Source organism: Brassica napus, chromosome C1 (assembly GCF_020379485.1).
Source record: "Brassica napus cultivar Da-Ae chromosome C1, Da-Ae, whole genome shotgun sequence".
Lineage (NCBI taxonomy): Eukaryota > Viridiplantae > Streptophyta > Magnoliopsida > Brassicales > Brassicaceae > Brassica > Brassica napus.
The window spans coordinates 32,545,102-32,558,379 of NC_063444.1; the positions used below are offsets into that span (position 1 = coordinate 32,545,102).

Genomic DNA, 13,278 nt, shown 5'->3' on the forward strand with positions numbered 1-13,278 from the left:
AACAGTAGAAAAAGTCAGATTAGGGTTCAATTTCTTTCAGCACTGAATCTAAATCCACACAGCTATTGATTGACATGTCAGCACTTGTTTTTCTTGGAATTTACTAAATTGCAGTATCATCAATCGTGTACACGGTTTCATCTTTTAGTTCATCATAATCATCACATACAAATATGATCATCTGTCTCCACAATCAACAACATTTCAGGAGTATGAAGACGGACTCTATTTCATGGATTTTACTCATGAGAAAAAGACTTGAACGCTAGAAGTTTTGAAAGACTGACAAACAGGACAAAAACCAGTGAACACATCACAGTCTTTACACAAACTCAAGTGCCTACACGGTACAAGCAAGACCGAAACCTCCTTTACGTTACACGACTTGCATCTCATCCCAGTGTTTGGCATCCCCCGGATGTTCATGTAGTTGTATGAAGCTGCCTCATCATCAATCTCGCTATCCCCGTACCCTTCTTCCACTGCTAATACACCACCTGGATTGGTGTTGTTTCCATGTGACATCACTTGTTGCAGGCTTACCTTTAAGGCATTAACCACAGATTCATTGTACTTTGCCCTGTAATGCCAGTTCTGAGATTCTACCGCCACTTGTTTTATCTTTTCCACGAGTTCCCGGTTCTTCTTCTTCATGTTTTCGATCTCCTGGTCTTTCTCTTGAAGCTTCATGCTCACATCCTTCTCTAAGGCCGTGACAAAGGACGTGACATGTCTCTGTTTTATATCGCTCACACCTTTCGCCAGTTGGTTCCCCTGTTTCCAAAGAAAGTACAATCAACAACATTGGATATATATATATAAGAAATAACGGATAGAATTAGTACCTGGAATTTGAGAAACTGATCAAGCTCTTCTTTCTGTCTATCCAAGTCCAATCTGATAGTGTCACCGAGTGACTGAAACATTGGAGTTGTGATGCTTCCATTTGCACAAGAGTTTCTCTCATCATTGTCATAAGATAGTCTCAGACCAGTGGACACTAAGTTCTGCTTTGGGGCTTCATCTTGAGCAACACTATTGTTGTTGTAGTTATAGTCCAAAGAGCTCTGCAGCTTCTGCTGTCTCTGGATACTATGGTTGGTCTCGGTCTCCCTAGCGCGTTTGCTATTATTCCGAGACATTGTAGCAAGGTTATCGTTAGCAAAGTAGTTTATAGGATCAATAGTGCAACCAGCTCTCACTGTAACCACATACAAAAGGGAAAAAAGCTTTAGCTCTATGATAAAGTTGTAACGACATTCCAAGCAACAGAAAATCAAGAAACTTACTGGTTCCAAGCAAGTGAAGCTGATTCAACGAAGTGTTTGTTTGGTACTGAAACTGGCTATCCTGTGGTAAAGGGTTCTCATTGTTGCCTCCCAACATCTTTTCTAATGCTTAACCGTTACAAGTATTCAATTTTTATAAGAACAACAGTTAAGAAACCTGCAGACAAATGAAGATAATGAGCTGAAAGCTTATACTTCTTGTGTTCCTGACATGAAAAGCCAGGACATACACAAAAAAAAGTTTTGACTGTCCTAAGCAATACACAGATTACAATCCAGCTAGAGATGAAACTCTCCTTCAAACCAAGGCCTGGAGCTATTTAAAAATAGTAACCGTTGATTCTTTATAAACACACACATGGTCAACCAAATATAACGAAATATATGGAGAATAAAATTTGCATCTTTGAATTTAAGTTTCTATGATCTCGCCAATTAAGTAGGGATACATGACCATATTTTGATCAATTGGCACTGGTCAAAGATTCATCTGAATAATTAAACTAGAATTAATAATCAAATCTCACGAACATGGAAACAACATGCCAACTTTGAATAAAGGTTACCTTTTTAGAGATTGCCCAACAGAAACAAAATTATCAACCTAATGATACAGTACACACAGCTATCATCATCACCATACACAAAAAGAAATGAAAAGAAAAAATCACAGAGACCTAGATAAGAGAAAAGATTGCTTCTTTTCCGATCATTAAGTTCAGAGAAAGAAAAAACAAAATACCTGCAAAAAAAAACAAGGAATCGAGAGGAGCCAATTAATTGCGATTGAGAGTTTTAAGAAGGTGGTGGGATTGTTGAAACGTACAGAAACGCAACATCTGATGATTTAAAAAGGCTAAGATGAATGAAAGAATAAAAGAAGAAAAGAAACGGATGAAATGAATGATGGACGTGAGAAAGCGGGTCACAATGGTTAAGGAGTGGGAGAAGTTGGCTGCCAAAATCGATAATAATAATTTTTTAAAAATAATCGATAGCAATTGAGAAAATATAAATAGAATCCCAAAAATAAAAATAATAAAGTTTGATAATGATAAGAACTGGTGCCGGTGGGTATTGGTTCTGCACATATCTCCGTGAGTTGTGCCTCGTGACGCCATTCACTCCACTTTTCTGCATCTTTCGATCTTTTTCCTTTTTAAAATCTTTTATTTTCTTTTGAGAAAAAAAAGAAACAGTAACATTTTCATTTAATTTTTTAATTTAAATATTTTATTTTTGACTAGTTAATTATTTTAAATAAGGAAATTTTAAAATGATAACAGTAACATCTTAAATTATGGAAACAACCTGTTTTTTTTAAATCCTTCCACAATTCCATATAAATTCAGAGTTTTTTTTTTTTTTTTTTTTTTTTTGGTAAAAATGTTAAAATAAATTCAGAGTTGGACAAACTCGAACCGGTATGATTCAGTTTTGTTATATAATAGACTAAATGTGAAAATAAAATGCGAGCTGGTTAAACGGATTTTTGACAGCCATCTAATTATCTACTCTGTAACAGTGTTTCTTTGTTAGTTTATGTAGTTTCGTGTGTGAGTTGATTAGAATTAGTTTTGGTTTAAGGTTTGTTTGGTCCAATTTCAATTTTTTTTCCTTTTCTTGGCTCATTCTTACGGACAAGTTACCAAAAGAATTCTCAACAACCTATCACATACATATCGTTGAGAATATTTAATTGGACACATACATGTAAAAATTTCTTATATATTATTTGAGAATCCTTTAAAAATTTATAACATCAATTTTGTATTAATTACGAACTGAACTTGTATAGGTGTCATTTTCTAACTTTTTCTTAGCACTGATGTGGCATGTTTAGAAAGACTTTAGACAAAAACCTTAGGGGTTAGTGGAAATAGAATTTTTATAGAATTGGTTGATTCTAAAAATCAAGAGATTTGTTAAATTTGGAAAGAGTTATAAAGAGTATTTCATATTTTAAAAGTTTATGAAAATGTTATAATTCAAGGATTTTAAGAATCTAGAGGAAATATTCAAGATTTTTGAAGTTTTGTCTTATGAATAAAATAATCTAGAATTTAATTCCCAATAACTCTAGATTTGATGGAAACTTAGAAACATTAAAAACTAAATTTTTTAATAACAAGAGATTTTGTAAGTCATTAAACAATCATCAAACCAATAACACTAGATTTTAGTAAGAATCTTAGAATCCACCAACTAATAACAATAAAATTTGAGAATTTCAACAATCACTACAAATCCATATCCCACTAACACCCCCTTAGTCTAATATTTATTTCCCTAAAACATTTTATTAACTTTACATTAAAACGGTAAGCACGTTTGTACATAAACGTTACATTGACGATTATACATTACTAGGTGATAATCCGTGCGCATGCGCGGAGTGAGTTTTTATAATAATTGTTTATGAAATGATTTTAACATTTTGCAAAACTACAATCTTTATCGATTATAAAATGATGAATACAAATGTTGGTCTCTTAAATATATAATCATTGTTAAAAAGTTAACGTGTTACATCTCATTTTAATTATTTTTAAGACTTCATATGCACAAAAAAAAATTAAGTTTTGCGGCTGAAACAAATCACCAAAATTAAATAGGCAACATCGATTGTATGATGACGAAAGGGGATTAGGTTTTCAGCTCTCGATCTGTTTACTATTGACTCTCCATAAGTAATTTCATTTTCTACTTCTATATAATTGTGCTTTCGTTCTCATCTTTGTTTCATTGATATGGGTTAAGTTTCTTTTTTTAACTTTTTTTATAAATTTAGTGAATTACATAAGTGTCAATTAAAAAAATTGAAATCTGTAAAAATTAGTTTCACTCCATATGCATATCTAAGAATCAAAATTTGGAAAAAAAATCACTGGCAAACTATATTAACAGGTTAGTGTTCAAATCTAATATATCAAGTTGTTATAGAATATAAGTGCAGACTCGAAATATAAATGTTTGTCTAGTATATATTCACCAGCTCGGTCTAAAAATCATCTAATTATAACAACAAAACAAATTACTTATTTCACCAGTTCGGATAATATCTGAATCCGAACGGGTAATATCCAAACCCGAATAGATATCTGAAGATAACCAAACATAAGTATACTTAACTCTATATTTCTAGTTTATTTCTCTCATTTTATTCAAAATATTTATATTAATGATTTTTATTACACAAAATTAGATAATATACAATTAATTATTGACAAAATCATTTGATACTCACTTAAAATACATATCAAGTTCTTGTTTATTGCATTAACAAAAGTTGCATCTAAAATTTCAAAACAACAACAAAATTAGTGTTTTTCTATTTTTAAAGTTTATCTCCAAACCTATTAATAGTTTAATCTTTTAAAAATAAAAAAAAACAGTTAAGTTAAAATATATTTTCAATATAAAAAACTTAAACAATGAATAATTTATTTATTTTTTCTTCAAAATTTAAATATCCGAATCCAACCCAAAATATCCGAACCCGAACATAAAATACCTGAACCCGATTCGAAGTGTAGAAATACCCGAACGGGTTCTATACCTTTATAATGAAATATCCGATACAAACCCAAACGTGTATCCGAATGCCCCTCCCTATGATATATGATCATTTGTATTTTGCTTGAACAAAAAAAAAAGTTAAGTCATTGATCACAAATTTTTTAATGTGGGACTTTTACCATTTTTAGTAATTTATAGTCGTTTTTAAAAATTCAAAATATAACATATAAGAAAAAATCTAATTGTTTTTATTATATGCTTAATGTGATTGTTTAATTTTTTAATAGTATAACATTAAACAAAAAAGAGAGAGGTAAGAAATATTTTTATCAAATTTTGTATTATTCATAATCATTAATTGTCATATATATTAATCATATTAGGTAATTCCGTAGTTTTTATTTAAGAAAAGAAAAAATATTATTTTGTAAACTATTAATTAATCTGATAGTTAGTTTAATAAAAAGCATAGTATATGTTTATATGGACCAACTTATTTTTCTAACAATTCTAAGAATCATTCTCGAGATGACACGTGGCTACGAAAACATGTTGTAATGCTCCAGGATTAATATATAGGGGATATCAGTATCAAAGTTAGACTAACGTACATTAAGATTAAGGTAGCATACTAAACGAACATTCCGAAAACTATTTTGATTTTTGGAACTTCTGACCGTTAATCAAGTGTTCTTAACCATTACAACAACCACTTGAGCGTCTGTTACTAAAGCTAATCCGAGTATAAATAACCTACACCAAATATAAAACATATGCACCGATAACACATCACTGGGATAAGATCTACGCCTTGCGCATGTCGAACTTATATGAAAATTATTTAAAAAATATCGTATGGAAAAATTTATATTCTTTATCGAATAAATATTTTGGTCCTTAAATAAGTTTTAATTTTTTTTTTGTTAATTATATAATTTGTTTACTGATGAACTGATCTCATTTTAAAAATATTTTAGGTCAAAAAATCATTTATCGCATAAGAACCTAACATTTAGGCCGAAGAATCTCAGGCCTACTATTTGGTTACAATGAAAATATGAGAGCTTGGTTTTATATCATGATTTAGCAATTTAAAAGTTAATTATGGTTTTGAGAAGTTTACGTTCACGTGCCAATCCTAATATCTTCAGTATTTTTCTCATTTTTGTGTCACTTTTTTCATTTTGGTTATTGTTCGATATAAATATTGATTTTTTGAGTTTATTCTCATTTAATGATATTGTTTTGGCTTGAGATTTAGAAAATGTTTAAGATTTAAAATTATCAAAAAGATACATACTTAGGTTAAGATCCGCACCTTGAGTAGAATAAATATTTTATATTTATTACTTATTTTATGTTTTTCTTCATATTATGAAATAATAAAATAATAATTATATATTAAATAAATAAGAAATCAGCTACTGTTATGTAATAAATTGGCGTGCACATATAAATCAAACGATGGCTCTTGTTTATTTGCAATCATTTTAGGGTAAATAAATCAAAACAATCAATCTTATCTATCGTATATGATATATAATTAAATTTAAATGATATTAATATAGATATATAATATATTTTTAATATGGATATTTATTAAATGAGGTTTCTACTCATATGATTTTATGATTATTTTCATATTTGTGTAACAAAATTTGACACCAACGATTTTTTTTAATGTGGAATGTTTAGTGGTTTTAATAATTTATAATTATTTTTTTTAAAATGAAGATTTCAAAATTAAAATATTAACTTTTCAATATATATTCAGCGTAGATATCAAAATATAAGTATGTATTTTCATATGATGTATATAGTTTAATTTAAACGATATGAAATATATATATATATATATTAACATAAAAACCTATTAAAATAAAAATATTTATTCATATGAATTTATAATCATTGTATCTTATTATAGAAAAAAATTTAAACCTTGATCACAAAATTTTATGTGAGACTTTTAACAGTTTTAGTAATTTATATTTTTTTGAAAATTTCAAATTACAACATATACAAAAAAATCTAAATTTTTATATATATGATTAATGTAATTATGTAATTTATCACAATACTAAAAGCACAATATATTCAATGGTGAGACTGCCACGTCCTAAAAAATATCAGCCAATGAGGAGCAATTAATCGGACACGTCAGCACTGCTTCAGTCAACTTAGATCCGGGCCATCCATATGGGCTTCTAAAAGTCCGCAATAGCCCATATCATGCCTATCTCGCCTACCATAATTTTCCTTATCGTCTCCGACCCTTCCAATTCGTCGTCATCCTTTCAAATTCTCTGCAATTCACCGTTATTACGACCACTCTGAATCATTCAATATATTTCTCTTCGACGGCACCCGATCTAACAATCCCTCTTCCTCTTCCCTATCCTCACGATACAACCTTAACGTCATCCTCAGGCCTAATGACAGTCCTCCTTCCTTGAAGTTATTCAAGCACTCTTCAATGCTGTAACATCCGAATAGTCATAATCCCTTCAATTTCCCAGTCTAGCCATATATAACTCACTCTCCCATTTCACTTCTGCCCTATTCACACACCAGCGATACAAATCCCACAATGTTGTCAATCGTCACTATCGAAAAGTCATACCTTTTAACTCATGCGTTCACTTCAACTCCTCCATCCTTCCATCTCTCAGGTTCATCACTTTCTTGATAGTCCCAACGTCATGCCTCTTTGTGACTCTTTCCACTTAGGTCATGTTATCGTATCAACCACATCAGCTAACCAATTCACTCTCTTTTAAATCTATCTCCCAGGTCTTTCTCATCCCGTCATACCAATTAGTCAGATTATGAGAGTTCCAGCTCCATATCCATCCAAGGTAGTGTTTATGTACCAATTTCATTAGAAACCAAACATAAATTTAATTTAGAGTCATAACATCTCACAAACAATCTTTTTTTTTTTTGGAATTTAGAATTGTTAATGCTATGTGTAATCTCCCAGCTCTAACTTTCAGAATATGATTAAGTTGAAATCGTGCCTGTGAAATCTAGGGGCAAAAGATAGAGAGGTATAAGCAAAGCTACCATTTTGTCTGCTTCTTAACACTTATGTGTATCACATTCTTCGACCACTCAAATTCATCATCCCAGTCACTTGTTCTTCCATCGTAATGAAACAGAACAATGGTAAAGTTGTCTGAAAACTGTTTTTAGGAAGACAAAACATGGTGTTCAAAAAAAAAGGAAGAGAAAACATAAATGAGAGTACCATTAAAATTAAAATAAAAATTTAGAAAAAAAACAAAAAGGACAGGAAGCAACCTTCTTAACACATGCATCTATGTTTTGTCTCTGTTTGTAACCCACTGTAAATGTTACTAGATATCTCGGTTTCTTTTTCAAATTCTGAGTAAACAGAGAGAAGAAAATAAACTGTAAAATCCAAGAATGAGATTGTGTGTTTGAGAATCAAACCTCTTCAGGGTTCCCCCAAAACCTGCGCAAATACAAGTCTGACTCGGATGCAATAATACCGGGTAGTAATCTCTCAGCTCCTTTTGGATTTGAAGGAACCCATATCTGAGAAAAATGTGAATCAAATTGTTCTGGAAACATGCAAACAAATGTGCAAAATTTCTAAACAATTACATAAAACATACCTTTGAGATATCAGTGGCTTGTACAGGAGATACAAATTTTGTTAAAAAAAAATACAACCGGTCATAAAATCATATAAGTAGAAAGCTTCATTTATTAGATAGTCATATAAAATATATACTATATATATGTTAATAATCTAATCTATTAATTTAAAGTACTATTTTTATCTACTACTAAGAGATTGTCATTTAAGCTTTGAACCTATCATTTTTTTTATTAATAGATATGATTAGATATACAACTCTCTTACATTAATAAATTTTGCTTACGAAATAGCATTCACAATAAAAACTACACGTGACATATTAGAATATTCCAACATTTTTTTTAGAATAGCACAACTAAACCAGATTTTTGAAATAACAACGTGTAATCCATTAAGACGGCTAGGGTTTTGGCGACGACCGTGGCGACTCTGGATCTGTGAAGACGTGAAGTGCAAGACAAAGACGAGAGGGAGACTATCGACACTCCTCTCCTTTCTACGGTGTCCTGTAGTGCATACAGAGTTTTCTTTACATAATTTTCCATCCCCTTGATGTGTTTGCGTGCTTAGCAAGGTTTGTTGCGACTAAGAAAGCATGAGCCGTCAAGTAGGATCCCGGGTAAGAAGAGATAATGACATGACGATGAGACGTCGCATACAGGAGAATGAAGAAGAGATCATCAGGGTTCCTGCGTTTGATAACTCGGATTTGATTGATAAGTTCAAACAAACCCTTATAGGAAGGATGTTCCATTCTGACGGAAGAAGCGTTGAGGCCCTGCTGAAGTATATGCCCAAGCGTCGGATCTGGGATGTCGAGGGCCGGGTACGAGGAACAAACCTTGGGAACAACAGGTTCCATTTCGACTTCGATAAGGAGGAGGACCTGATCAAGGTACTAGAAAAACGTCCATGCCACTTCAATAAGTGGAGCTTTTCATTGGAAAGATGGACCCCTACTGTCAAGGAAGACTTCCCCAACTCCCTGCCTTTCTGGGCGCTTGTATCTGGAGTTCCGATCCACTATAAGAAAATAGAAACCTATGAAAGTGTGGGGAAAGCACTGGGAGTGTTTGATAAAGCGGATGTGGATGGAAGTCGGGTGAGAGTCTTAGTGAATGGAGATTTACCTCTGAAATTTGAATGTAAGGTTGGCTTTGAGAATGGCGATGTGGTAAAGGTAACGATCCAGTACGAGGACCTCTATAGACATTGTTATTCCTGTAAACGGATATCTCATGAGGAAGGAACTTGCCCTGAGATAAATGATAATCAAAGAGAGAGAAACCGCTTGGCAAGAATTGAACTGAAAGAGAAGGAGGATATGGCGATGAAAGAAGCCTTCTCACAACCCCAACGTCGGTCCCCAAGAGCCTACACTGACATATCAAACCGAGACAACAGGGGGATAGAGATGAGATCGGCCTATCAAGAATCTTCAGACGTACGTAGAGGAGATCGCAAGGAGGATGAGAGATACCATGATCTACGTAAGCAATTGAAGGAGAGACGGGATGCTCACTCAAAGAATGTATGGAACAGACTTGAAACTGGTAATCACTCCGAGCTTCCCCGCAATCGGGAGAGATACCATCCGTATCAAAACAGTTCAGGAGCGCTGTCAAAAGAGAGGACCAGAGACTCTGCTTCATCATCTGAATGGAGACCAAAAAGAGCTACAGAGAACCGATACGAGAATCAATCTAAAAAGTATGGGGACCATGGATACACGAGCTCCAGGAGCAGGATGTCATTTGACTCGCAAAGAACCATATCTGTGAACCCCCGACGACATGGTTTCATGGACTCTGGGAGAGGACGAAACTCAAGATCCCCACCTTCTGGGGTGATGGAATGGAGACCAGTTAATAGAGGTCGAGACTCCGACAAACCTCGTGGCTTACTTAAGAAGGACAGCACGCTGGAGAATTCTAAAAAAACCCCGAGAGTAAATGCCCCTGAAGAATCAGCAAGTAGAAGAAGCAACTCTGAGGATCACGGTCCAGAGAGAGTGAACCAGACTACACAGAACAGAGAGATTGTCTCTGAGGAAAGAGGTCAAGAAGATGAACTGATAAAAAACACTGGGAATGCGCAGCAGTCAAGTGATAATGCTCAAGGGATCATGATGGGAAAAGACTCCAATAAGGGTCAAGAAACAGAGAAGATGAGAGAGGAGAATGAACTGGATGAAAACATTGAGGAGTACGCTGATCTTGTCATGACAGATGAAATGATCAACGAGGATGATCTTCTGAAAGATTGCGCGGAAATGGAGAAAGAAGCGCTAGCTGAGATGGAGGACGGCCGGATAGAAGCTATCTCACAATTATCTCCGGAGAGACCAAGTAACAAAACGACAGAGGTCGAGGCAAATGCTCCGACTGAAAAGCTTGCCAAACAAGGGATAAAGAAGAGTCAAACGCAAGAAACGATTGCAAAGAATCAGAAGAGCATGCGCGCTAAGCAGAGTTCAACATTGGGGAGAAAGAGGGGTGCTCGTAGCCCGGATCTTAAAGGAGCTTCAGCATCCCGAAAGCAGGCAAGTAGAGGACGGCTATCACCAAAATCAAAGGTCATGAAGCCGGTCCGAAAGATGTCTCATGACTCTCGCCATGTCCCTCGCCATGAGGTGTATCCATCTGCGATTCCAAGCAGAAAACCAGTGTCTACCCCAGGTTCGATGGTGTCCCAGAAACCATCCAGTTCTAAGATATGAATGCAATCACATGGAACTGTCAGGGGGCTGGAGCGTACCTGACTAAGCAACACCTTCGGGAGTTGCATCGCTGCTTTCATTCTCGCTTTCTTTTTCTTTCTGAAACAAAAAACAATTTTAATTTTTTGCAAGACTTTAAATTTGAGTTTGGTTATGATAATTTGTTCACCGTAGAGCCGTTGGGGTTAAGCGGTGGACTTGCTTTGTTTTATATGAATGATGCTGATGTGAAGGTTGGATTCTCAAATGAACGGATGATAGATATCGAAGCTAAGATAGAAGGACACAAAGTGTTTATTACCTTTGTGTATGGCGACCCGGTCATTGAACGTCGGGAAGCAGTATGGGAGAGACTTATGAGAATCAGCCTGCAAAGATCGGGACCTTGGCTTATGGTCGGAGATTTCAATGAAATTACTAGTAATTTGGAGAAAAAAGGAGGTAGAAAACGCCCGGAATCGTCCTTCTTACCCTTCAAGAATATGATCTCAGCATGTGGTATGATTGAATTCCCACATTCGGGCAATTTCTTCTCCTGGGCCGGTAGAAGACGATCTGGAAGAGTTCAATGTCGACTTGATCGAGCTCTTGGAAATGAAGACTGGCATCAAGCCTTTTCCCACACTGATGTGGAGTACTTACTTCGATGGGGCTCGGACCACCGGCCTGTCCTAGTACAAATAAAATCAAAAGAGTCTACTGGACGCAAAGGGTTCAGGTTCAATAAGAGGTGGCTCGGGAAGGAAGGCTTCACTGATACCGTGAAACTAGGATGGGGTGATGAGGTTCCAACGGAACCAAGATGCCTACATGGAAAAATTGGTCGTTGCAGGAGAGCTATTTCGAGATGGAAGAAACGGAATCCGTCGCACAACCAAAAGCTAATAGAGAAGCTAAAGCAAGAACTGGACAGAGCCCAAAATAATGACAGTATGTCTACGGAAGAGGAGCTTGAACTAAAGTGGAAGTTATGTGAAGCATATAGGGAAGAGGAGCTCTTCTGGAGACAAAAAAGTCGAGCTATTTGGCTTAGAGAGGGAGATAGGAACACAAAGTTCTTTCATGCCCGGACGAAGCAGCGCAGAGCACGCAACCGAATCTCGAAGCTCCTTGACTCACTCGGCAACTGGGTGGAGACAGCGGAAGGTATAGAACATCTGGCTACAGAGTATTTTTCGAACCTGTTCACTGCCTCAGAACCGAGGGACCGAGAGGAAGCTCTCCGGTTTACTACCGCGTCGGTCACTGAGGAGATGAACATAGCCCTGATGAGAGAACCAACAGAGGCGGAGATCAAAGAAACAGTGTTCGCGATCAACCCAGATAAAGCGCCCGGTCCTGATGGGATGACGAGCCTTTTCTACCAACGGTTCTGGACTACCATTGGTAGAGACATCGTACACACGGTTCAAAATTTCTTTGTATCGGGCGAGCTGGATGAGAGGATAAATCAGACTAATATATGCCTGATACCAAAGATGGAGAGACCTAGATCCATGACAGAATTTCGGCCAATTAGCTTATGCAACGTAAGCTATAAGATCATCTCAAAGGTCCTCTCCTCTCGACTTAGAAAAGTGCTTCCAAAAATAATCTCGGAAACACAATCGGCCTTTGTGGCTCGTAGACTGATTACCGACAATATCCTGATTGCACAAGAACTATTCCACGCACTGCGAACGAATCCGAGCTGCCAGAGTAAATACGTGGCTATAAAGACGGACATGAGCAAAGCATACGATCGAGTGGAGTGGAGTTTCCTGGAACAATTAATGAGAAAAATGGGGTTCGACGAGAGATGGACCAATAGGATAATGCGCTGCATCTCGTCTGTCTCCTATCAAGTCCTCATTAATGGGGAAGCAAAAGGAAACATTATACCGTCTCGCGGACTGCGACAGGGAGACCCTTTGTCACCTTTTCTCTTTATTCTCTGTACCGAAGTGCTTATTTCTCAGATTAAGCATGCGGAACAGGAGAAGCAGCTCACTGGCTTAAAGATAGCGAGAGCAAGCCCACCGGTATCGCATCTACTCTTCGCGGACGACAGCCTGTTTTTCTGCAAGGCTGATCAAGGAGAGTGCAGTGAACTGATGAAAATCATCGACGTCTACAGCAACGCT

At 35.7% G+C, this 13,278-nt stretch overlaps 2 protein-coding genes across 4 annotated transcripts; one reads left to right on the forward strand and one right to left on the reverse strand.

Annotated features, from left to right (window-relative positions):
* Positions 1-114: 114 nt before the first annotated feature.
* Positions 115-2,412, reverse strand: LOC106435025 (BOI-related E3 ubiquitin-protein ligase 1). 3 transcript variants are annotated; one of them, XM_022695082.2, is made up of 5 exons: positions 2,032-2,297; positions 1,856-1,893; positions 1,290-1,446; positions 846-1,201; positions 115-774 (listed from the first exon to the last, which is right to left on the reverse strand). In XM_022695082.2, exons 3-5 carry the CDS (start codon positions 1,384-1,386, stop codon positions 244-246), a joined length of 984 nt encoding a protein of 327 aa, XP_022550803.1. In that variant the 5' UTR covers positions 1,387-1,446; positions 1,856-1,893; positions 2,032-2,297; the 3' UTR covers positions 115-243. The 3 variants fall into 3 exon arrangements, with proteins under 3 accessions (XP_022550803.1, XP_013731331.1, XP_048600843.1); XM_013875877.3 differs by lacking the exon at positions 1,856-1,893 and having other exon boundaries at positions 2,032-2,412; XM_048744886.1 differs by lacking the exon at positions 1,856-1,893 and having other exon boundaries at positions 1,290-1,451; positions 2,036-2,297.
* Positions 2,413-6,852: 4,440 nt separating this feature from the next.
* LOC111201952 lies at positions 6,853-11,165 on the forward strand. The gene is made up of 3 exons (XM_048746179.1): positions 6,853-7,480; positions 7,602-7,666; positions 7,842-11,165. Exon 3 carries the CDS (start codon positions 9,032-9,034, stop codon positions 11,153-11,155), a length of 2,124 nt encoding a protein of 707 aa, XP_048602136.1. The 5' UTR covers positions 6,853-7,480; positions 7,602-7,666; positions 7,842-9,031; the 3' UTR covers positions 11,156-11,165.
* The last annotated feature ends 2,113 nt before the right edge of the window (positions 11,166-13,278 follow it).